Raw genomic sequence first — 26516 nt, 5'->3', positions numbered from 1 at the left:
AGCTTCAGCACTCATTATTCCCCAGTAAATAAAGTGTTAAACATTATATTACCTAAAAGGACATGTTTTCATGTAAACATATGAGCTATGGGCAGAAGTTAAATCTTGACACTTTGAACAAGCTCTGCCATTCAATGAGATTATGGCCTCAATTCTACTTGCCTACCCATTCCATGTAACCTTTTACCACCAATGTGAGATTTGAATAATGGGATGCAGTGTAATTATGCACCGAGAAATTAACTGTATTCTCATCAAGAGCAAAATTAGCCCTAGAAAATCAAGCTAATTAGGATTCTAACTTTTACTTCATCGCTGCACTGTATGTATTTCCTTTCCAAATAAATGCTCAGTCTAACTGCATGATTCCATTCCGACAGGTTTCTGTTTTCTAATGAGACTTGGTTATGGTGTTTCAAAGTTGTTTTGAATGTAACTGTACTATTTCACGGGCTTAGTAAAGAATCTGACTAGTTTTCTTAGGAAATGTAATTTCCTTAATCTAACACCATCCAACAATGGAAGAAAACTAAAGAGAGGATTTATTTGCTACATATTTTAAAACTATATCAAATTAATAATGAGGCACTTGTAACTGTGCAATGAACACTATTCTAGCTAATTTAGAAAGGAAATGGTTGCCTCTCTCTGAGAAAGCAAAATGCCCTTCATGCTTCATACTTCCATTTTGTTGTGTAACCATGTCTCTCTTTAGTATACTGCTCCTCAGCACTTGCTAGCATCTACTGCATGGTTTTATGCCTCACTGGTTCCCTGTTTAGAGACATGAACATCGAGCCCTGCCCCACATAATAATTATTGACTTTTGCTTGCAAGCAACTCTTGTTCGATGTGGGCCATTTTCTCAGATGAGCACAGAGTTGTTATGATCCACTCCCAGAAGTCCATTGCACACAATGGGCTTCTAATCCATCAGAGCCATTTCCTTGTAAGTAATTAACCGTGTGATCATTTAATTGATGTTTTGAAAAGTGATTCTTGAACTGGTGTATTGAATATCTTGAAAGTTTATTGCTTACTATCAAAAAGGCATGGAGTTTACTAATGGCAATCCGTTGTTACATCTGAACCAAGATAAATGTGCAGGATGCTATGAAATCAACTTTGACCTCAATATGTAAGAAGTAATTTATTGTGTGTGATACTACAAGACATGTACAACAGAAATATAATTTCTGCAAAAAATCTTCAAAATAGAAAATCAGCGGTTAGTGCTGATGCCGGTGAAGCAGATTACATTCAAGGCCTGTTTTTTTGCCCATGGCTATTATATAAAACATCAGTAATCCTAGATAACTGAGTTAATATGAATGAACTGGAAGGAAGTATAGCAGCCAAGATGGTTTCAAAAAAAGGTTCATGTCTATCTTTTAAATTATTTTGATAGTGATTTGTTTTCATTAAATGCCCTAAAGATGTCTTAGAAAGGATTAAGTAGATTGAACATTGTACTCAATTTTTTCAGCACAATGAAGTTGTCTTTCACTGGATTTCTCCTTTCTAACTAGGACCACCCTCTGCTCCACTGAACCTGATTTCAAACATTAATGAGACATCAGTCATCCTGGAGTGGAGTCCCCCTCAGAACAACGGAGGCAGGCACGACGTTACGTACAACGTTGTCTGTAAGAAGTGCACCAGTGATCTTAGCCGCTGCCGGCCATGTGGGAGTGGGATTCATTTCATCCCCCAGCAAACAGGCTTGAAAAATACCAAGGTCTCCATCACTGATCTTCAAGCTCACACTAACTACACCTTCGAAGTTTTTGCTGTAAATGGAGTCACAAGACAGAATCCAAATCATGACCAGTCTGTCTCAGTCACTGTCAAAACCAATCAGGCAGGTAAGAGGATGAAATGACACAATAAGTGGAGCAGTTATTGCCCTTTTATGTGAACATTTAAGTCTACTCACTGTGAGATGTGAGAACTCACTTTACAAACTTTCAAGTCAAATTGAATTATTGTCTTTAATGTTTATGTGGTCGTCATGGATATCATCCCATTTCAAGCAACCATTTACAGTACCAGTTTTCCTGATATCCTGTAGAGCACAGATAGATGCAAGATTAGGGGCTTGTTGTGTTGTCCAACTCTTGTGGGTCAGTTTCAATCCCATGATATTGTACTCTTCAACATCAGAATATTTTTGTCTCATTTCCATCAGTTACACTTTTACAATTTGTATCTTTGTGAGATCGCCAACTAGAAGCAGCTTCCTACCATTAATCTCAGTGTCATTTCCAAAAATTTATACCATATTAGCCAGCAGAGACATTTAATAGAGACAGATGAAACTGGTTTAGAGCAGTTGAGGACCATGCCAAACTCACTTGGCTCTGTGGACTCCCAGGGTGAGCGAGTTGTAAAAGACGTATTTGGCAATTCAATAAAGTGAACTTTGACCTATAACATACAAGAAGAATTCATGATCTATGCTATATTTAGAATCCTAATTGTTTGCCCCATACTTAAAATCACCAAGCAGCGATACAATTACAGGGCTGTAGCTAGAATTAAGTAGGTTATTTCTATAGCATATGTGGACATCAGAATTTTTCTGCTTGAATCATATTTGAGTAGCAAAATAACAGTTTAAGTTGGTAAAATTGTCTTTAAGCTTTTCTTCTAGCAGGACAAACAGTATAACAATATAAGTCTGCGTATTTACAAAACATTTCAATTATCTTCCATCCTCTATGTAATTTACTGTGAAAATTCAAACCAATGCAATTATATTAAACTCCACTTGGCAGCATGTCCTGCAAGTGTGGCTCTTCAAGCAACCATTAATATCTTTTATTAGCTGGATTGCGGCAGTCACTAGATGTGGCTAGAATACAGCTAGTAATTACTACTTGAGGTACACATTATTTTGATTAATAGAACAAAACAGTTTTATTTTTGAGACAGTGGAACTGTTTAGCTGATAACTGAACCTTTGGCTCTGTATTTAAAGTGAATCAAGTATAACTCTACAGAAGGCTGTCCATCTCTCATTCTGGGAATGAAATTCAGACTTTTTTAAAATCAGCTGTCTTCCCACGTAAGTAGTGAATTAAAGAAATCAAACAATTGATGATTTGTATCAAAATTCCCTCAACGCCCCTCCAAACTTTCTGCAAGAAACAAGGAAAAAGGTTTTGCTTATAGCCGAGAAGTACAACCACAGAAAACAGCTTTCCAGAAATATGGTGTAGACTGAATTTCTGAAACAGTTTCACATAAGTATTGTGTTCTCTACAACGTTTGCTTCCTGTTGATTTTTGATAAAATGGAACTCATAAATTTGGCTGTTTTGACTTCCACATAATGTCACACAATAACTATTAAAGGAAATAGTGCAATTGAAATATTAAGTATACCCAGACATTCTCCAAAAAAAATCCCAGCACTGAATTAAGTTACTGATGAATTTGGCTTCTGGCTTATTTTTTCTTATCAAAAGATCTATAAAGTTCCCTTGTATACTGTTACTCTGCAAAATAACGGGAATTACTTTGTTAACCTTTCATAACAGATTAATAACTACATCTACAGGAAGTCGTTTCTTCCGTCTTCCAGTAGTCTTTAAGAGGAGCAACTTCAAACTTGCTAATAGGCTGGGGTTGGGTTCTAAAATCTAACCTCCAAACCAGAAGAATAATGAATAGAAAAGGATAGATAACTGATTTCATACTAGGATATTTTTAAAAAGTGCTTAGGAGAGAGAAAATGTGAGGCATCTATATAATAGAAACAGGCAGTTGAGCACACTTCTGTATTACAAAGCTCCGATTTAAATGTTCTTGGTGTTGGTTATCTTAATGTACTAAGTTGCAGAATTTAAGACAAAAATGAGGCTGTGTTTATAAAGTGTCCTTTATGTTTTCAAGTTTGTTACAAAGGATTTTACTGCCTTATACTGTATATTTACCTTTGAAGCATGGTCAGCCAATTTGCTTGTTGGTGAGGAGTTGACTGAGGGCTAAATCTTGGCAGGTCACCATTGCTAACACAAATGTCACAGGATCTTCTATGTTCATGAGAAGGGAGTTGGGGCATCAGTTTAATATCTTATTGAGAAACACGAGAGATGCTTCAGATACTGGAAATCCAGAGGAACACACACAAAATGCTGGAGGAACTCAGCAGATCAGTAAGCGTCTATGAAAATAAGTAAACATCGCCATTTTGGATCAAGATCCTTCATGAAGATGGGAAAGGAAGGAGGAAGATGCCAGAATAAAATGGAGGGAGGGAGGAGAATGAGTACAAGCTAGAATGTGATAGGTGAAGCCTCTAACCTCTTCCTTTCTCACCTATCACCTCCCCTTTCTCCCATGGTCCATCTCCTCTCCTAATGGATTCTCTCTTCTTCAGCCCTTTACCTTTTCCACCGATCAATACCCAGCTTCTCACTTCACCATCTGCCCTCCCCAACCACCTGGTTTCATCTATTTTACTTCAGCATTTTGTGCGTGTTACTCTGATTCAAAATATGATGCCTCCAGGAAAGTAGCAGCCTTTCAATACTGAAAAAAAGGGTCAACTGAGATTCTGTGTTCAAGTCTTAGAGGTACCTAAATGCATAACATTCTGTGTGTGCTACCACCTGAGCCAGGCTGATACCTCATACAGTCGGCCCTCCTTAGGGGGATTGGTTCCAGAACCCCCCACGGATACCAAAAATTGCGGATGCTCAATTCCCTTATTTAACCTGTCTCAATGCAGTGGACCTTAGGACCCAGCTGAACCTCAGACTTTATTTAATCTGTCTCAGTGCAGATGATCTTAGGACCCAGCTGAACCGCAGACCTTATTTAATCTGTCTCAGTGCGGTGGACCTTAGGACCCAGCTGAACCTCAGACCTTATTTAACCTGTATTAATGCCACGGTGGACCTTAGGACCCAGCTGAACCGCAGACCTTATTTAATCTGTCTCAGTGCGGTGGACCTTAGGACCCAGCTGAACCTCAGACCTTATTTAACCTGTATTAATGCCACGGTGGACCTTAGGACCCAGCCGAACCTCAGACCTTATTTAATCTGTCTCAGTGCAGTGGTCTTTAGGACCCAGCTGAACCTCAGACCTTAGGACCCAGCGGTGGGCTCCGAATCCGCAGTGTTTCTGTTCACGAAAATAATCACGCTCACAATTGAAAATAAAGTGGAAATAATAAAGTGATCGGAAAGAGGTGAAACGCCATTGGTCATTGGAAAAGCGTTAGGCTACGTCGGTCAATGATCGGAACAATTTTAATGGATAATGTGAAAGGCCCTGCCCTGATGAAAGCTACAATATTACTAAGCAACGTAGTGGTTTGATTATTGAAATACTTACATTTCTTGAGTGTTTTATATGCATAGAAAGGTAAAATATATACTATATACTAAGACAGATGTTTGACTAACTGATGCTAAATAATACCAGATGTACCTGTTCCGACTTCAAATCCGTTTTAAAGACGGGCTCAGGAACAGAACTCATTCATAACCCGGGGACAGCCTGTACTTTTAAATCATCTCTAGATTACTTATAATACCTAATACAATGTAAATGCTATGTAAATAGTTGGTATACTGTATTGTTTAGGCAATAAATACAAGAAAAAAAATAGTCCATACATGCTTGAACAATGAGTGCTGGAGAGAGAACTTCCGGGTTTTCCCGATCTGTGGTTGGTTGAATCCGCACATGCAGAACCCGCGGATAAGGAGGGCCGACTGTAGTTTGCTTCACAAGCAATTCAAAAGTAGTGTATATTTGAATGTGCAGATTATTTGGATATATATGAAAACATAAAACAAGTTCCATTGTATAATTTAATTCTTCTCAGTCTATAAGCTTGACTAGTTGTCCAGATCTCTTGCCATTTGAATTTTCCACCCTCTCCCAAGTTAACCTCTTTGTCCTTGACTTTCCACAGTTTCAATGAAATACAGTACGCTTTAGAAGCATTCAGTGCTACAGACCGAAATTACATCCCATATTTTGGACAGCTGCTGCTGGCCCTGATACACATCTGCTCCAGCCTATCTCTGTTTGCTTTGCACAAGTATTTCCATCGCCATTGTCATTTAGTTAACTCTTATCATCATGCACAATCCTTCATACACCTTCCCTTTTGTTCTTTCCCTTCCTCCTCACTCTCCCTGCCTTGGTACTTCCTTTAAAACCAAGTTATTCCAGGTTGGAAAACAGAAATATTATCTCTATTTTATCTCCCCAGGTGCTGTCTGACCTGTTGAGTATTTCTATAAATCTCTGTTTACTTCAGGTTGACAGTAGTTTGCTCCCTGGTCCTCATCCTTCCTTACCTACCCTTCTCCATTCCCTGACTTTTTCTCCCCTGTAACCATAGAAAGTGCAATACTTATCCCTATACCACCTTCCTCTCCACATCTGAGGGACCTAAACAGCACTTCTGGGGAAGCAGAGATTTATGTGCAACTTCTCCAACCTTATCTATTACATTTGGTACTGTTCATATGGTCTCCTTCTTTGGTAGCTTACAGCTCAATGGTAAGAACATAGAATTTTCCACTTCCAAGTTGTTCCATCCCTTTCTGTGTTTTTCCGATTTAGGTTTCCCACTGTTCATCTTCCCCATTTCCATCTGCTCATCATCCACTTGGGTTTCTTCTCCCCTCGTCTCCCCTCTCCCACCTCACCCCATATGCCCACTTTATCTCATTGTCATTCATTTCCCAGCTATCACTGACCAACGTCAGTATCCGAATGCCACTCTAGCTCTCCCCCACCTGGCTCCATATGTCTATATCATTCCCCTACCTGACTTCACCTATCACCCTCTAGCCCGTGTTTGACCCTTCCCTCACATCCCTATGAATATAATAATACATTATATTCTTCATCCTGTTACGGAGTCACAACCTGAAACATCAACTATCCCTTTGCCTCTTCTGATGCCACCTGATCTACTGAATTGCACCAGATTCCAGCATCTGCAGTCACAAGTTGTTCATATATTATGTAACTCCAATAATCATCAATAACTCACTTTAATTAAATGAGTAATTCTTTAACATGGACAGGAACAATACCTTCCATCAGTTGTTGAATTGTGAATACAATGAAATGCAACAATCTTATTTTCTCATTACAATTTAGGTGGATATTTTAAATTGTGATCCGTTCATTCTATGTGAGATGTGAAATTGTCAAATGTGTTGGAATTCGTAGTTTAATTGAGTGTGAAGTAATACAAGGTAAAAACATTGTGTACTGGAGGAAGCAGTTTCACACCTCTTGTCCTTCCCAATGGCATAAGTGCAATTAGAATTCTACAACGGCAAATTTGTTGTTCTGTGAGTGCATACATTTGCCCCAAAATTGGAGCAGGAAATATAACTCAATACCATTCCCTACACATTATTGTTAACACCAAATAATACTGAAACAAAAATATGTGTAAAGTATGTAATTGTTTTCTATCTTGATTTTATAAGTTCCACACTAGCACTGGTTCTGTTAGTATAAATTGCAGTTTTCCTGTTTTTTTCAGAAGCACAGTTGACATCCATTTACACAGCAAATGGGGTGTGAAGTGTTAACTGGCTCCTGACAGGGTCTTGTGGAGAATCCGTGTATAAAGATTTGCTGAATGTCACATTGTGCACAGCAGTTAACAATACATTTGGATTTGCCTCAGACTCATCCATTACTTTCATTCACATGCGAGACAATTTCACATCATTGATTGAGGCCCAAGGGAGCCAATTGTTCCATTCACATTACAGTTTCCTGTTGATCATTTACAGTTTGTCTTGTACAAAAGATATGCTTAGTTGCATGAGTGAGACCTGTTGGCCATCCACGCATACCATAGGATTTACTTCAGAATTTGAAGTATTGTAACAAAGTTGATAGAAATTATATGGAATAACATAAAATTTAAATAATGCTAATGCCATAAATATTTGAAATCAAATCACATTTCCTGTTTTTATTCCAAACTTGATATCACTAACAGATTAGCCAATAGTATAATAAACTTTTTTCAGATATACAAATACCTTAAGACATAGGAGCAGATTTAGGTCATTCAACACAGTGATCTGGTCTGCAATTCAGTCATGGCTGATTTACAAACAATAAAAAGAGAGGTGAGAGTGGATATTGGACCATTTGAAAATGAAGTTGGAGATGATGATGGACAAAGAAAGGATGGATGAATTCAGTAAGTATTTTGTGTCAAATTTCACTGTGGATGACACCAGCAATATACCAGAAATTTGAGTATGAGTGTAGTTGCTATCCCTAAAGAGAAGGTGCTTGAGAAGTTGAAAGGTCTGAAGGTTAAGTCACCTGGACCAGATGGACTATACCCCAGGGTTCTGAAAGAGTTGCAGTGGCTGAAATGATTGTAGAAGCATGAGAAGTGATTTTTCAAGAATCACTAATTTTGGAATAGTTCCGGAAGAATGCAAGATCACAAATGTCACTCCACCCTTTAAGAAGGAAGAGAGGCAAAAGACAACAAATTATAGGCCTGACTTCACCATCTTGCAAGATGTTGGATCTATTATTAAGAATGAAGATTCGGGGTACTTTGAGGCACATGATAAAATAGGTTGAGATTAGCATGGTTTGCTTAAGGGGAAATCTTGCCTGAAAAATCTTTTTGGAATTCCTTGAGGACATAACAGACAGGATAGACAAGGGAGAGTCAGTGGATATTGCTTACATGGATTTCAGAAGACCTTTGACAGGTACCACATATGAGGCTGCTAAACAAGATAAGAGCCCATGGCATTACAGGAAAGATACTAGCGTGGATACAAGATTGGTTGACTGGTAGGAGGCAAAAAAGTGAGAATAGAAGGGGCCTTTTCTGGTTGGCTGCTGGTGACTAGTGGTATTCCGTAGAAGTCAGAAATGCTTCTTTTCATGTTGTATGTCAATAATTTGGATGAAGAAGTTGATGGCTTTGTAGTCAAGTTTATGGATGATACAAAGATAAGTGGAAGTGCAGATAGTGTAGAGGAAGCAGAGAGTCTGCAGAAGGACTTGCACAGGTTAGGAGAATGGGCAAATAAGTGGAAATACAGTATAGCATAGAGAAGTGTATAGTCATGTACTTTGGTAGAAAGAATAAAAGAATAAAGAATACAATTTTCAAAGCTGGGAGTAAACTTAGAAGGATTGGCAGCTCTCATGCAAGTTGAGCCGGTGGTAAGGAAGGCAAATGCAATGACAATATTTATTTTGAGAGGACTAAATTATAAAAGTAAGAATGTAATGCTGAGACTTTATAAGATATTGTTCAGACCACACTTCGAGTATCATCGGCAATTTTGAAGCCCCTTATCTAAGAAAGGATGTGCTGTCATTCCTGAGGGTCCAGAGGATTTTCACGAGAATGATCCTGGGAGTGAAAGTGTTAACATATGAGGAGTGTTTGATAGCTCTGGGCTTGTACTAAGTTCTGAGTTTAGAAGAATGAGGGAGGATCTCATTGAAACCTATCAAATACTGAAAGGCACAGATAGAGCGGACTTGGAGAGGATGTTTCCTATAGTGGGTGAGTCTAGGACCAAAGGGCACAGCCTCAGAATAGAACAGAGATGAGGAGGAATTTATTTAACCAGATGGTGGTGAATCTATGGAATTCATTGCCACAGGTGTTTGTGGGCACCATGTCCTTGGGTCTGGAAGTGGAGCTTGATGGGTTTTTGTTTAATAAGGGCATCAAAGGTTACCGGGAGAAGGCAGGAGAATGGGGTTAAGAGGGATATTAAATCAGCTGTGATTGAATGGCAGAGCAGACTTGATGGACCAAATAGCCTAATTCTGCTCCTCTGTCTTATGGTGTTAACTTGTTTATAATGAAGCAGAACTGTTATCTGAGCTATCTTTATAGTTCCTTGTGCCAGCCATCATAAATACAGGGGTCTTCCATTCCTATATCTAGGTATTCAAAGAGAATATTTAGTGTTTTTTTGCCAAATTGATTTTGCTCACACATTAATTGCAACAGGACAGAATAATAGTGAATTCTCCCATTTGAAATTGTTGACGTGTAGTTGATATGCAGAGAGAACATTTTACACCAAAAATTCTCCGCACTATTCTACTTCAGCAGAGAATTAATTTTGTGAGAATCAAAGTCCATGTGGCGTTCTATTGAAAACCAAAAGTGGAATTATTTCACAGGTTTAATTCCCAACACAGTGGTAGTGAAATCGCTACCTGACAGCTGGTCACAAATCTCTGCAAAAGTAAGATTTGCTGTTACCTTTGGAGTTACTAAACTAGAAACTTTTGTACTTGCAACTGATGCTAATAGCTGCTGCTATCTATTTGCTTATACAAACCTATTCTTCTTGTATTTCAGGTCATTATAAATCCAGAAATGCTACTGTAGTCTAGACTGTGTTTATCAGTGATTTTGTTCAAAGTTTATATTACTCAAACATTTTGTAGAAATTGTGGGAAAAAAAGGAACAAATTTAGTTTTTGTGATAGAAATACTTATGATACAATTTGTTCCCCTCAATAGTCTGCATGGCCAGAGGAAATAGTTGCTCTCTTTACCCTTATAGATTCCTCATGATTTTGAAAACTAGATCAAAAGAGTAATCAATCTCCTAAATTTAAGGGACCATGGCTTAGCTTGTGTGGGTTTACCTTCTAATTTAACCTTTGGAGTCTAGGCATGAACCTGGTAAATCTGGCTGCAGTGTTTCTAGACCTTGCTATTGTAGAGACCCCAGAATTGTTCTAAGTACCAAATTAGCCATGTAATTAATCAATGAATTGCAGATGGTTGTCAGAATTTCTAACAGTATCATGAATGAAAATGAATTTCTGGATACACAATGATGGGGCAGACCTGTTGTACTTGAAGTTCTTAATGTCCGGTGGTATCATGCAATCGTAAAAATGATGTTTAGAAAAGACAAAGACACCTGTAGAGGCCTGTGTCCAAATGTGTAGCCACCTTACTGGATAATGCCACAGAAATCTTAAATAAATGTTCCTGTGATAAATTGTGTCATCTGAATACTGGTACCAACATTTTGCAGGCCTGTGGCTGCTCTGCATGAACATTTTATAACCAGTAGGGAAGTCAAAGTCAGAAGTCAGATTCAGAAGTGCTAAGGATGCTAAATGTATACATACACAGGTACATTTATTTAAGATTTGATGTGGCATTATCCAATAAGATAGTGGTGTGCTCGTATGCAGTGGCCTCAAGGGTGTTAGTGTCTTTTCTAAATGTCTTTTTACGATCACAAGATATTGCAGGATATTGGGAACTTCAAATACTGCAGGTCTACCCCATCAGTGAGTTTGCTCATTGGCAGACGAGATGGAGGATCTGGAGTTGGTGCACAGAGGCGGTATGCAGTCTGGCAGCGACTGACCGCTTTGGACGCTTTTCTTGTGATCACAAGATACTGTTGGACATCGGTAACGTGGAATGCTGCAAGTCTGGTTCATTGGTGGGACCGATGGTAGGGGAACTGCGTGGCCTCAGTTGTAGTGAGAACTAGGCGTCGGAGTCGGTTCCAGAGGCAGTGTGATGCAATGTTCATGTTGGTGTCAGTGCTGCTTTCCAGTGTTCACTCGCTGGGAGACGAGCTGGATTGCTTTCGACTGCAGACTGCTGTGGGCTTGCTCATGGACTCAGGGATTTGGGCTATAGTATGATATTTTAACTGTATGTGACTGTATGTTTCCTGCTATCTTATATGTGCCGTATGCTTATTGTTGGTGCTGCGTTAGGCACCTTGAACCTGGAAGAATTCTCTTTCATTTGGCTGATTGATGGGCAATCATGTATGGTTCAGTAACATTTAAATTTGAACTTAAATCAGACTGAAGTTTAATATCACTGGCATATGTCATGAAAATTCCTGTTTTGTGGCAGCAGTACATTACAATATATAATAATAAAAAACCATAAATTACAATAAAATGTATATATACAGTTCTATCTCCTTTACCATAGCATTGGAAGAGGGATAGAAACAGACAAGTTAGGAAAGCATTTCATTGAGTAAGAGGAAATATGAGGCTATCAGGTAGGAACTTGGAGGCATAAATTGGGAACAGATGTTCTCAGGGAAACATATGGCAGAAATGTAGCAAATGTTCAGGGGATGTTTGCATGGAGTTCTGCATAGGTACATTCCAATGAGACAGGGAAAGGATGGCAGAGTACAGGAACCATGGTGTACAAAGGCTGTTGTAAATCTAGCCAAGAAGAAAAGAAAAACTTACAAAAGGTTTAAAAAAAACTAGGCAATGAAAGAGATCTAGAAGATTATAAGGCTAGCAGGAAGGAGCTTAAAATGAAATTAGGGGAGCCAGAAGGGGCCATGAAAAGGCCTTGGTGGACAGGATTAAGGAAAACCCCAGGGCATTCTACAAGTATGTGAAGAGCAAGAGGATAAGATGTCAGAGAATAGGACCAATCAATTAAGTTAGTAGGCAAAAAAAGAGGGGGGGAAATTGTGAGGTATTGTTCATGGATCCATTGTCCATTCAGAAGTCTGATGGTGGAAGGGTACAAGCTGTTGGAGTGTGTGTCTTCAGGCTCCTTTACCTCCGCAATGAAAAGAGGGCATGTCTTGGATAATGGGCGTCCTTAATGATGGATGCCACCTTTTTGAGCTATCATTTTTTGAAAGGTGTCCTCGATGGTGGGGAGGCTAGTGCCCATGATGAAGCTGGTTGTGCTTACAACTTTCTGCAGCTTTTTCTGATCATGCGCAATGGCCTCTCCATATCAGATGGTGATGCAACCAGTTAGAATCATCTCCACGGTATATCTGTAGAAATTTGCTAGCCTTATAATCTTCTAGATTATTGGTGATGTACCAATTCTCCTTAAACACCTAATGAAATTTTAGTCGCTGTTGTGCCTTCTTTATAATTGCATCAATATATTAGGCCCAGGATAGATCTTCAGGGATGTTGACATGCAGGAACTTGAAACTTGTGGGTAGACAGCTGGGGCAATGTTGATCAAAGTAGTGGTGCTTTCCAAGTTGTGTGTTGGTGAAAGCAAGTTTACTATCAATAGATTTGCTTGATGTTTTAGTGTCTGGGAAAAGGGTCAAAGGAACAAGTCTTGTTGGATAATTCTTAATAGTCCTCATGGGCTAAATGAGTTGAATGGCCTTCTTTTGTGTGGTTTGATTCTGTGACTAAATGCAACAGAAGTAAATGAGGTTGGGGTTAACTACACACATGCAAAGTAGATTGGTTGTCTGTAATATGAACACACCAGTTTTTCATCATTGTGAGTAATAGCTTAAGAAGGCAATGCAACATCAATCATTTACAACAGCCACTGAATTAGCTCCATAAGTTTACCATAATTGTCTCATTAACTTTCAAAAGTTCAGCCATTTAAGGAACACACAGGAAGTAAGAGTTCATTTGCATACACTAAATCATTGCTAAAAAGCTAATAAGTATCATATCAAAGCAAACCTATTGTTGACCACAAACATATAGGAAAAGTTAGTCAGTGTCATGGAAAGAACAAGTGAATTACCTTTTAGTAGGATATCATTCATTGTCACTGTCAGAACATTTACATATCTGTTTTAACACACTATACATTTTTATTTTATGTATATTGAATTTGCTGAGGGCTGTTTTGTGTTAATTCTATTTGCTGTCAGAAGTATTCCTGACACAATAGTACTGGCCTTTGTACATTACGACATATAGCAACAAATGTTTGCAAATAAAATACAATGGCAAAAAGCAAAAGAGCTCAAACACAGAAAGGAAGTATTTTATGTGCCTTTAGAGGTAATGCTGCCACTGTACTGCTCTCTGTGATGTATACTCATTATCTGCCTTACCTTCTTGGTGACCTATTTGAGCTTGATGTGGTAAATTCAATTCACACAGGCACTTCCTACAGATGTGCTAGGCTGTCCGCACCCCTCTCCTACGACTGAGGGAAGTACAGGTCCCATACCAGGCAGTGATGCAGCCAGTCAGGATGCTCTCAATTCTGCCCCTGTAGAGAGTCCTTAGGATTTGGGGACTCATGCCAAACTTCCTCAACCATCTGAGGTGACGCAAAAACAAAGGAGCTGGTTGTGGAGTACAGGAGGAATGGAGACAGGCTAACCCCTATTGACATCAGTGAATCTAGGGTTGAGAGGGCAAACAACTTTAAGTTCCTCTGCAACAAAGATCACCGAGGATCTCACTTGGTCTGTACGTACTGGCTTTATGGTGAAAAAAGCACAACAGCACCTCTTTCACCTCAGATTGTAGAAGTTAGAAGAGTGCATGTCCTGAATGGTGAAGGTCCTTGGTGATGGATGCCATTTCTTGAGGCAGTGCCTTTTGAAGATATTCTCAATCGTGTTTGGGAAGTGCCATGATGGTCCTGCCTGAGTTTACAATCCTTTGTCATCTTATTGTTGATCCATGTGCATTGGAGCCTCCTTACCAGGTGACATGCAACCTGTTGAATGCTCTCTTCTGTACATGTGTAGAATTTTGTTAGAATCTTTGGTGGCATACCAAATCTCCTCAAATTCCTAATGAAGTATAGCTTCAGTATTATGATTGCATCAATACGTTGAGCCCATGGTTGATTGCCTGAGATGTTGACTCCCAGGAATGTGAAACTGCTCACCTTTTCCACAGCTGAACCCTTGAAGAGATTTGGTGTATATTCTTCCTATTTTTTTGTCTTTCTGACGTTGAGTGCAAGATTGTACTTGCATCAGAAGCAGTCAGAAAAACACGCCTCTGCCTTCTATAATCAAGCCGGTTCTGGATCCGACTAACCAGCCAACCGGACTTAATGTACTGGACCAGCATGCCATGAGGGAATTGGTTAAGTGCTCTTCTTCATGTAGCCAGCACACATTTACCCATCTTCATCGATCATCTTTGTCAATTCCTTAAAAGAATCAAACATGTGAGACAAGACCTTCCCCAGAAAAGCCATGCACCCAAGCCTAAGAAGTCCATGTTTTCCATTGCAACTAAATCCTGTCCCTAAGAAATGTCATCAGTAATTTCCCTTGCACTGCTACAAATCTCATCAGCCTGTAGTATCCTGTTGCCTCTCTTAAACAAAGGAATGAACCTGGCAATTCACTTGTCTTCTGGCACATCAGCATGGCTAAAAAAGATCAATCACTTCCCTTGCTTTCCTCAGTATCCTGGGATAGATCACATCAGACCCTGGAGGCTTATCTACTTTAATATTACATCAAGACACCCATCACCTCCTTAAACATTATCAGCCTGCCTGAGAATTGATTGAAAGGTAGCCAAAATTGCTATGGTCACATCTTACCCTATATTATTTTCCATTAGTATCAACACATGTAAGTGCTACATACTTGGTATCATGACAGGCCAATTATTTCCATGCTACTCTTATTAGCAAAAGACACAATTGGCATGAAGCCATTAATGATTCAGACTGCAAAAATCAGTCTGTTTTAATCGATCAGTTTTATAAGCTCTGGGATAGTAAAACTCATAAAAGCAACTATTTCACCTCTTGTACATCGGATCTTAACCTCGGAATATGTGAATGTACGGCACAAGAGGATGCAGTGAAGAATTGCTGGAATAAGATATTTCAGTTAAGAAGATAGAACTATTGAATCTGGGGATGTTCAACTTGGAGCAGAGGAGGTTGAAAAGGAGATCTGTTGATCAGAGACATTTAAAAACAATTTGAAATAGATTTATATAATTCAAAACATTTAAAATATTTCAAACAATAAAATAATTTTTAATTGTCAAAAAACAATCAAAAGTGTTAATTTATTGAAATTAAACTAATACTCTCCCCAGATACTGTTTTCCCTCTAGATTGCCAACCACATTTTGATGGTTGGGATTGTGCTAGAAATTCCAGCGCTAACTCATGTTAGGCTGAGGATCCTAATACAAAGCACATCTGATCTTTCAGCACGGGTTTAATGAACTCCACGCATGACTCAATACCAAGTCCAGTGTCACAGCTAGAGCTCAGGTCTACCAGCATGTTGTATAGTTTCATGCTGGAATTCTAAGATGTAGAACTTAGGAAGACGCTGACCCATGCAGTCCTCTTAGCTAGTAGCTCTCTCCAGAAGTGCCTGCAAACTCCACCCAGAGCCTGTAAAATATGAAAATAAATGAACATTTGATGGCAGTCCTGTGGTTTTCTACAATAGCAGTGGATGTGCTGATAAAGTCATTCGTACTTTAGGCACTGAACCAGTTTTGGAATCTGTTACTCACGCTGAGATGCAGATGTTAGGTGCTAAAATCCCTCAAGGACCTTGCTCAACTGTCGGTTTCATCTGTGAGAAGCCAGGCAGTGAGTGTCAGGAAACAAATTGATGGTGGTAGGAGATCAAAGCCGAGCACAGTCCTATCCTTATTCACTACCCTCGTAGGCTATTTTTCAGCAGATGTTATGGGATAGGTATCACAGCAGAAATTTTATTCACTGCCTTCCAAGTAGAGGAAAACTGAAACCAACTGCAGTAAGCCTCACAATCAATAAGCACATAACTCTGCTCAGTCCTGAAATTATTATCTTTTGTATTGCACAAAGTAGAATAGTTACCCACAGTAACTTAGTGAGATCCAACATGACTTCATAAAATAAAGTACACTGACAGCAATTGCGAAAGCAGAGTTTACTGCTTCTACTTACTGCTGCTGAACAGCTTGGAACATTGTTAATTGTTACAGCTAACAGCAGTTACCACCCTGCATTCATTGTTAACCTTTATATCCACCCTGTATTCTGGAGTCGATGCTTTCTAATACTTCACCAGTTTCTTTATTGTCATCTCCTCCTTCAGCCTGCCTTATAAAAGTGCATTTCAGCTAAATTATCAGTCTCCCCTCCTCCCATGCCATCTTGCCCAAAACCCACATTTTTTATTATTACACCTCCAAGAATTATCTGGACATTTGACTATATGGGAGCACCAAGCACACAGAAAATATTCTTACTGCCTCAATACGAGCTCAGCTGGGAATTCAGTGAAATTTAAACCAGGAAATATCATGAACAAATTCTGCTCCCGTTTTATTGTGGTTGACTGGCTGTACTGGAGGATCAAAATGTATTTTAGCTAAAAGCCTCTTGTTTGTCCTGCTCAATATCATTAATGTCTTTAGAGTTTCCCCAACAATTTCTTCTATGAATACATCAAGTCAGGCTGGAGCCAGTCCATTAGTTCACTGTCAAGTTTATCTCAATACACGGTCATCCCAAATATCTTCATTTTCCTGGTGTGTAATGGAAGTTTTATTGCTCATAAAAAGCTTTGTGTCATTTAACTATAAACAGAACAGATGGTAAGATAGTTTCAGGCAAAATGTAACCACATTCCTCAAAGTGCACAGGCCATCATTAAAGAGGAGGTTATAGACCAAATTCTTTTATCTTTCCCTTCCTATCATACATTCCTTCAGAAATGTAGCAGGCCTTGGGCATCAGATTACAACCACTTTACCTTTGCGTGGTTTAATTGCAGTAGAATGTTCCTGACAGCATAACATGTAGGAACTCTTTCATTTTAGGAATTAAAAACTTCACGCATTGAATTGCAATGCCAATTGATGTTTTTACTCTGAAGATATATTGATAAAATTATTTTATTCTAACACTGCTTTGACTATCCTTCCTTTTCATAAAAACCTACATTTTAAGAAATATATTGAAGTAGTAAAAAGCTGCTGTTAGCAAGACCAGGAACGATAACAATGGACTGTAAGTAATGGATTTGCAAGTGAACTAGGTGTTTCTTTTTTGGTATATTTTAGAAAATCTATGATTAGATGATTTATTTTCTAGCTTTCAGTCCTTGAGTTATGTTCTTCTTAGGCAACCAATACTAATTAACTGCCAGTCAGAATTTTGGACGTTGTCAGTTGATTGACTAAGTTATAAAACAGATCCAGCTTTGAATTAGTATTCCACAGGGAAACATTTTAATTTTATGATTGCTATCCTACTTTGACTGAGCAATTGCCCCTGATATAGAGAGGGACTATACAACTGCCTTGCTCATTTCCTGAGACTGAAGAACAGTAAAGATGTTTCCGATATCCTATGAAAGGTTGAGAGTGAAGAAAAATCAATGATAATCTCTGTATTCTAAAAACTCTGTCAATCAGAATTTTTAAAGTTATATCATAACGTAAGCATTAATAATATTTAGAATTTATTTTTCTCTAATGATAAAAACATTTCTCTTGCAAGCAAAAAATGTATTTGTAGCAGCTGAATTTCTTAGGCTTCCAGATAATTATTAGCTGGTGAAAATAAAATGGTAAATAGTCTTGCTTGGATAAGTTCGTAAATATGAGACACATCAGTAGAAATCCAGATAACAATACACCTTCAGACGATAACTTGTTTTGTCTATTTCTTTTAAACTAACTTCTCATCTTGTAGTCTTTCACAACCACACAACTGATAATGCAACAAGGAAAGGAAAATGTCTAACCAAATCATGGAAGAAATGTCCATCCTTAAGATGTCAAAGTGAATTGGATCCAAGTAGTTTCTATCAAAATATATGGAGAACTTTTAACTCATACCATTGAAAGAATTACTTGATGACTGTAGCCCCCTGTTACTGTTCATGATACAGTAGAAGAACAATAATTATGTGATATTTAATTGGAAAATCATTGTGAAGTTCCATAAATGTCAGAACAACTTTTCTTCAGTGAATTAAAAAATAGGCACTATGTTTTGTTTTCATATATGATTAAAATGATCTCTCATTTTGAATCAGAATATTCAGTTGCCCTTCTGTTGTTGCTATTTTTGTGCATTTTTGAATTGGGGCAGCACACAGATAACAAGCACTGAACTAAACTGAATGAGTCTGAACTCTTTCAATTCTGTGTTTTTAGCTCTTTTTTTGTTGCCGTTTGTGTGATTTGTTTTTGCACATGGGGGTTTAATGTCTATTCCTTGAAGGGGTCCATGGTTTTCTTTGTTTCGTGACTATCTGTGGAAAAATTTATCTCAGGATTGTGTACTGCATACATTTTTTCAACAATAAATGTACTTTGAATCTTTGGAGATATTTTCATGATATTTTAACTTGAATAAATGACACGTTCAAAACTAATTCTTGCTCTGCAATGTGCAGTACAGCAACTTGCATAAAGGCACTTGAGGCAGTTCAGTATTTACAGATGCACTTGGGATATCTTAAGATGCAGGAACATTTCCTTCAAAACATTCTGTTGTGCTCCATACAGCTCAGTTGCTAAGTAATTTGTTGCTGGTTTACCTCTGTCTTGAAAGATGGTTGTCTTGTCCCCTCCTGAGAGTTGTGCACATATTCCAGGCAGACACCTCACTGCACAGCTGAAAGAATTCTGGGTGGCTGGAGGGCTTTCAGATGTAATGCAAAGCAAAGTTTTGTCAGCTGTCTCAGATGGTTGTAAAAGGCCCTTTGATAATATTCAAAGAGCAGGGTATTCTCCCAGTAAAATTGCCATTAGTTTTTTTTGCTTCTACCAGGGCTTCGAGCATTTGATTTGGTCAGAAGGCAGGGGGGTGGTGGGTTGCTCTTGGTGACAATTGATGTGGCCATTTGTTTTATTGGTGAACACACTTTGGCTCCTGCATCTGCGCTTTTACAACAGTGAGCAAACTTCACCCAGTGGAAAACACTTCTGGTTGTTCTGAGGTGCCGTTTGTCCTTTTTTGCACAATGGGTGGACAATTAGAGTTAATGGAAGGAAGAGGCTCTGAGACAATCCCAGTCCTCAGCCATGGTGTGGCCCATCATGAGGGTGCAAAAATCAGAGTGAAAATATTCTCAATAATTTCCCCCAGAGATGCTAAATGAGTGATCCCTCTCAGCTTCACCCACTAAGACATAATCCTCTCTTCAGCCAAATCAAATCAAATCACCCATGATTTTATTAAATATGGGTGTCGGTTTGAGGGGCTGAATGGCCTGCTCCTTCCAATTTGTAACCCACTCCCATGTAATATCAACAGGCAATTGAGAGAACTGGATACAGCAAAGACTGTGGGACCAGATGATAATCTGGGCTATAGTACTGAAACTTATGCTCCAGAACTCATTGTATCTCTATTTCAGAACAGTTACAGCTTGAACTTAACAATTTTGCTTATGAAAAGCAGGACAAATCCAATGTGGGTAAGTACTGTCCTTTATTTTAGAGGAATAGTGTTAGAAGCACTGTACTCAACCTACATGGACTGAGCAGCCTGGCGAATTTTCCTCTTCTTGATCACATTGTATCGATACTGACTTGGAAGTTTTTAAGTACAGTGGAGGCAAGGACAGCATCAGAGTTGGAGTAACTGCTGCTGGAAAATAATGAGTCAATTCTCTGTCAAAAGTTGTCAGACTTTGAGTTACTAACTTCAGTTTCCGACTATGTAAATAGTGCCATAGCAAAAAGAATAATCAATCAGCATTCATTATCTAAGTTACTAACAGAGAAACTCAATATCTTAACTAGCAACAGATAACCAAGCACTTCATGAAATACTGGAACAGTGCACCTGCATCAATAATATTGACAGTAGTTTTTACTGTTCTCGAAAATGGGAATTGTTTCCCATGGGTTGTTTATCCTTCCCTGCTATAATCATTTGGAAATTTCCACCACACTCTTGTGATATTGGCATGGATAGCATCCATACTTTTAGTGTTCTTGAGTTGCATAGGTGGAACTGAACAGTTGCACCGTATGGATTAGGCTACATTAACATCTGTTGAACTCCTTTAATGTAAAAATGCTGCAAGAACTCAGCAAGGCAGGTAGCATCTACGGAGAGGATAAACAGCTGACGTTTCAGTCCTGATGAAGGGTCTTGGCCCAAAAAGTCAACTGCATATTCCCATCTATAGATATTGCTTACTTGCTGAGTTCCTTATTTAATTGTGTCAAAAGGATCTGTGATATACATTCAATGAGACACCTTCCTCAAGATGTGAATCCTTATAAATAACGATTAAATTCTTAGCCATTTATGAATTAATGAATCAAGTCAGAGTTGAAGGCAGGAGAAAAATATGAGTGGTTCAGTAACTGTTTGGATACAACTTCTGAGTTCAGATAATATGTTACGTTTCTGAATGTCTTGGCCAAGCTTCATCCATTTAAAGCCCCGCTGAATCTGTCCATTATTCTGTGCACTTTAATCAACAGCAGCAACTCTGTATTGACAAAGTGCTGTAAGTGGACACTGCATTATGTGTGGTGCACGGAATTACTAGAATTACATGAGATACAGGGGAAGGCATCATACAGGATCAATGGTCAAGAAACATGAAAATTGCTAAAACTAGCCTTGTGCTGATCACTCATACTAAAAGTCTAAATTATTCCATACTTTCCAAATCTCTGGAGGTTCTCAAATTCATTTTTTGTTGATTTGTTTTGACATGATTGATCTGAGAACACAAATGGACATGCTTAATTGTTAAAAGATAGCCATAACACATTAGAAGTACAGATGACATATTTCGACCAAATCTATTTACTGGAATAGAACAGCAGTTCCAGCAAAATGATCAATGAGTTGTGTTTTTGATGGAAGGGTTCAGTAATAGGTTAAATACTTACCTTTTTGTTTATATAAGGACTCTGTTCAGTAATGTAACTTCTTATATGAAAGATCTAGAAACACGAACAATTTTTCGATTTGATTTTAAGCAGCAAAAGATTGTCCTTCTTTGCTCTTTGATCAATTCGCAAAAATTAGGCACTCATGAAATATTTAAAATTAATAGGGAAAATTTAATTTTTCTTTAAAACGTCACTCACAAATTGCTTTCAAGCTGAATGCTTTGTTTTGATATTTAGATTTGAGGCCAACTCTGTAGGAAATATATGCAGTAGCATGCTATGTTTTTCTTGGCAGGTCATAAGTCTTCATTACCAGATTTTAAGAAAACACACACATTTGATGGATTGAATTGGCGGAGACAAACCAACTGTGTTTTGTTAAGTCGAAGTATATTTTAATGTATGAATATGAAAATCCCCAGATTCATATCTGAAACGAATAATGTCAAATGTACGTTTTCTGCCTTGCACATTGCTGCTGTACATACTATAAAGCCAATGTCACAGTAAAATTGACTTTTAGCACTTCTTTATTTCCAGTTAAATACAGAGGGATACAGATTGCAATGCCCCATATATTTAATGTTAGCTCCACAAATGCTGTTTCAAGGTGTACCAGTTATACTTTACCACAAAATATTATTTAAATAAATTACTTGAAGGGAAATGCTTGGTACTCTCCATATCTTATGTCATTCAATAATAGTTTGAAATTTTCTAGAATCGGTTTCCCTTCCTATTCTTCAATGAGTTGAAAGAAATGACTCATTTTCATTGAAGGTGCCTCACTCACCAAACTGGATGCCATTGATTATAGGTATTCTTAGATCCATACAGTGCATAGAGTTGAGGTAAAGTTTAAGGACCTTCTACTCTCATTTTGGCTTTGTAACTGATATGGGGCATTAGAGCCTATAGTGTGTTACCTTTGTGTGTGGGGTTCCATTGCTCATTCTACGGTGGTGGTGGGAGATGGAGCTTTGACACTTGTGGTGTCACTGTGTTGTTGGAAGGTAGGGACATGTTCTGCAGTCAGTGAGCAGGAAAAGCATTGGAGGTCTGGATCTTCAGTCAGGTTCTTGAAGAGGGATCAGGCTAAGGATAGGGCAGTCAGTGAAAAAGGTGGTAATGAAGTTGCAAATTGATAGCTGCACTGGAAAACTAGACGGGTGTTGGGATGGGAAGAACAGGGCACTAGAGCCTGGACCTCATGAGGTTATGTTGGTTGAAGCTCTGCCTCAGGTAATTGAGATCAAGATGGCTGAGCGCTGTGTGGTGGTCATATTTACACAGAGTAAGACAGGGTGAGCTGAAGGGGCCCCAGCCCAAGTGCTGGTCTGTGAAGTGCAGGTCATCTTGGAAGTAACTGATTGCACCTTAGTCCAAAGTCCTCTGTAAAATATAAGTTGCACAAGAAATTATATCCTGTTTGCTTATCATAGACATGACATCAGAGGAACAAAATTGAATGAATGAACTTTTATTTCGGTCAGTACAAACAACAAAAAGCATCATTTTCAACTATCATTTCATAAAATAAAATTAAATAATAAAAATCTTTAAAACAGACCAAAAGGGTGTAGGCTGAAGTTACAGCTTATTATGCCTACCCCTCTTATACAGAAATATATTTGGCATCAATCATCACATCAAAACAAAAAAAATTCATAATCTTTTAACACAAAATCCATTTCCAAGTCTCATTTATTTACATTACGTCCATTCATTTTAAATCATGTATTTTATATTTGTTCATTAAATTATTTTTAAATAATTTTTAAAACTTGTTAAGTGTGGTGCATGTTTTTAAATTCTCACTACAACTGTTCCACAAATTCACCCTTCTGACTGAAATACAATGATTTTTTACATTTGTTCTTATCCTTTGTTTTTGAAATATACTTGTTCCTCTCAAATCATGTTGACTTTCTCTCATTTTAAACAATTTTTGGATACTTTGTGGTAACTGTCCATTTTTTACTTTATACTTAATTTGTATTATTTTAAAATCTACAAATCAAAAATTGATTCATGTTCAGAAGCACGTGGCTGAATTTTCAAATGAGGCTGAAGTGGTCAATGTCCCGTTTCAATCTGGAATTTTATATTTTGTTCTGAATTCCTGGGTATGTGCAGTTACAAGATTTTCTGTTCTGTGAAAGCAGTGTTTCCCATGAATTTGCCAGCAAGAACTCACAAGCTAATTTAAGAGCAATATTGATGCCAGCCATCAGGGGAAAACTAGGGAGGGGAAATAATTAGGTTATCTGCTGTATGCAGAGGTAAAATATGGAATATCAGTGCTAGTTTCTCTTTCTGAACCTTGTTTGGGCAGTAGCTCTTGTCTGGAATGAAGCATTTTATTTCCTTGACCAAGGACCATTTTTTGACAGTGAGCCTCAGGATACTGTTCAAACATGGAGGTTCTGCTGCCAAGCTCAACACTTCTCTGCAAAACTGCAGCTGGCAAGCAGGATTACAAACTCAAATAGAGCTTTCCTTTTTCTAAACCATGACATTTGTCTTGTTTTAAAATTTGCTTAAAGATAATCTACACAACCATAAGCAATAATTGACATTCTGTTCAGATGGTGATTATAAGTATTTGGAAATAGAAGAGAGTAAGCACAAATACTGTCTGCGTATCATAGCAGAAAATAACACAAAAGCTGCTGGTTTCTATCATTTCTTTCCTCAGTTAGGTCACTATTTTTGCTTAATATTCTCCATAGTCAATGTCCCCTCTGTATATTTGAAAGAAAGGAAAGCCTGCATTTGGAAGGCAATATGGTATTCCCTCTGAACCAGCGATTTGCACAGTGGTTGTTTTGTGTGGTTCTTCATTGATTCTATTGTACTTCTTTGTTCTACTGTGAATGCCTGAATGAAAAAAATGAATCTCAGGATGGTATATTGTGACATATACATACAATATACACCCAATTAACTATTTGTCAAAATGTAATGAAGCAATCAGTTTGTGCAGAGCAAGATTCCAGAAATGGATTTGTCATAATGTTAATCTTTTGAAATTATGTTGATTGGGGGATGAATATCGATCAAGGCATTGTGGATAATCCCCCAGCTGTTTTTTTAAAATAGTGCAATGGAATATTTTCTGTCAATCTGAGAGATGCAGCGAGGACCTAAATTTGACAGCTCATTATAAAGACAGTACAGCACAACGCTCCTTCTGCACTGCACTGGAGTGTCAACCTTAATTTTTGAGCTTAAGATTTAATAGTGAGACTTGAATCCACAACTTTCAACTCAGAGATTCCAGTGCTGTCAGTTGAGTTATGGCATAAAGCTGTGACTAGCGATGTCTTGTTTAGTTCATTCTGGGAGTGATGGACTTTTTAGTCAAAGTAGTTGGAATCAATGACAGCACACTTTTGATAAAAAAAAGACTGGCTCTCTGAGACAAATTTAATTTGAGTACATCATTGCATCCAGTGATATTGGCAAATAACAGCAGGGGCACGGCCTTTAGTGACAGCAGGGATCAATCTTCAATCAATGTGAAATCATTTGCACAGGCTACAGAAGGCCATGTTCTCAATTGACCTGAAAATGGATTTCCTTAAGACTCAACATCCTTAAAAACGTAAACCTAGCACATTTTGCTTATTTGTTCCTTCTTAAGGCACATTCACTCTTTGAAGTCTGATGCCAGAAACTTCAGGTGCAAAATGTGCTAAGGTTCATGGATTACACATCTGGAATATTGGGAAAAGAATCAACATTTATACTTATTGCATAAATTTTTCAAGAAAGCAGTTAAGTTGGAAATTGTCTTGGTTAATGGGGAAATATATTGAATTTCACTGAAGATCATTAAAAAAAAATGTCCCTGCAATGCCTGCAAAAGATTATTTCTGATTGAAGTCTTGTATTTAGTGAGTGGATTAATTTCTAAAAATAATCTGCTGTATTTATTCCACTCAGCTCCATCTTCTGTTGGCATAATTCAAGCTAAAGAGATAACAAGACATGGTGTTACTTTGGTCTGGCCAGAACCTGAGAGACCAAACGGTGTTATTTTGGAATATGAGATCAAGTACTATGAAAAGGTTAGTTATCTGTAGCTGTCAAGTTACATAAATTATTATTATGTTATTTAGAGATACAACATGGTAAGAAGCCCTTTCTGCTCAACAAGCCCACACTGCCCAGTTACACCCTTGCAACCAATTAATGTACTAACCAGTACATCTTTAGAATGTGGGAGGAAACCAGAGCTCTTGGAGGAAACCCATGTGGTCATGGGTAAAATGTACAAATTCCTTACAGATACTGGCAGAATTGAACCCGGTTCGTTGGTGCTGTAGTAGCATTACACTAACCGCTATGCTACCGTAGCACCCAAATGTACAATATTTACAAAATATACAATACCATGGTGCATTGAGCCTTCACCAGCTCTTTCAAACAGTGGTCAGACTTGTTCATTTGCTCTTATTTTTTCTTTTGGTTTCTTCTTAAGACATGGGCAGATCGTAGGTTCGTAAGTGTGCAGCTTGCAACAGTAAATCTAATGTCTCTACCACAATGAACTGAAAAATTATGTCAGTAAGCTCTTCTTAGAACCTCCTTTCTTCTCTGGGGTAGAGCACATACTGAACACAGAACAAACATTTTTTTTTAGTCTATGCGCTAATTCATTGTGTAACTATTTCCTTACTAACATATGATTTATTTTTTCACAGGATCAAAATGAACGCAGTTACAGGATTGTTAAAACTCTCTCCAGAAATACAGAAATCAAAGGCTTGAACCCCTTAACAGCCTATATGTTTCATGTTCGTGCACGAACAGCTGCAGGATATGGCGAGTTCAGTGCCCCATTTCAGTTTATAACCAACTCAGGTATTAAGCAATTCAGATATCGTTTCAGTCAATGCTGTT

General features: G+C 38.1%; 1 protein-coding gene across 1 annotated transcript in view; it reads left to right on the top strand.

Annotated features, from left to right (window-relative positions):
• The window catches only part of epha4l (eph receptor A4, like), a 127516-nt gene that overhangs the window by 69887 nt on the left and 31113 nt on the right, over positions 1–26516 (top strand). Inside the window, exons 5-7 of the mRNA XM_073040934.1 lie at positions 1530–1865; positions 25557–25681; positions 26318–26477. Coding sequence (XP_072897035.1) covers positions 1530–1865; positions 25557–25681; positions 26318–26477 — 621 coding nt within the window. The remainder of the gene's footprint in view (positions 1–1529; positions 1866–25556; positions 25682–26317; positions 26478–26516) is intronic.

Source organism: Hemitrygon akajei, chromosome 3 (genome assembly GCF_048418815.1).
Source record: "Hemitrygon akajei chromosome 3, sHemAka1.3, whole genome shotgun sequence".
Classification (NCBI taxonomy): Eukaryota; Metazoa; Chordata; class Chondrichthyes; order Myliobatiformes; family Dasyatidae; genus Hemitrygon; species Hemitrygon akajei.
The sequence above is the reverse complement of the archived record's forward strand: the minus strand, read 5'-3'. Positions and strand labels throughout refer to the sequence as shown.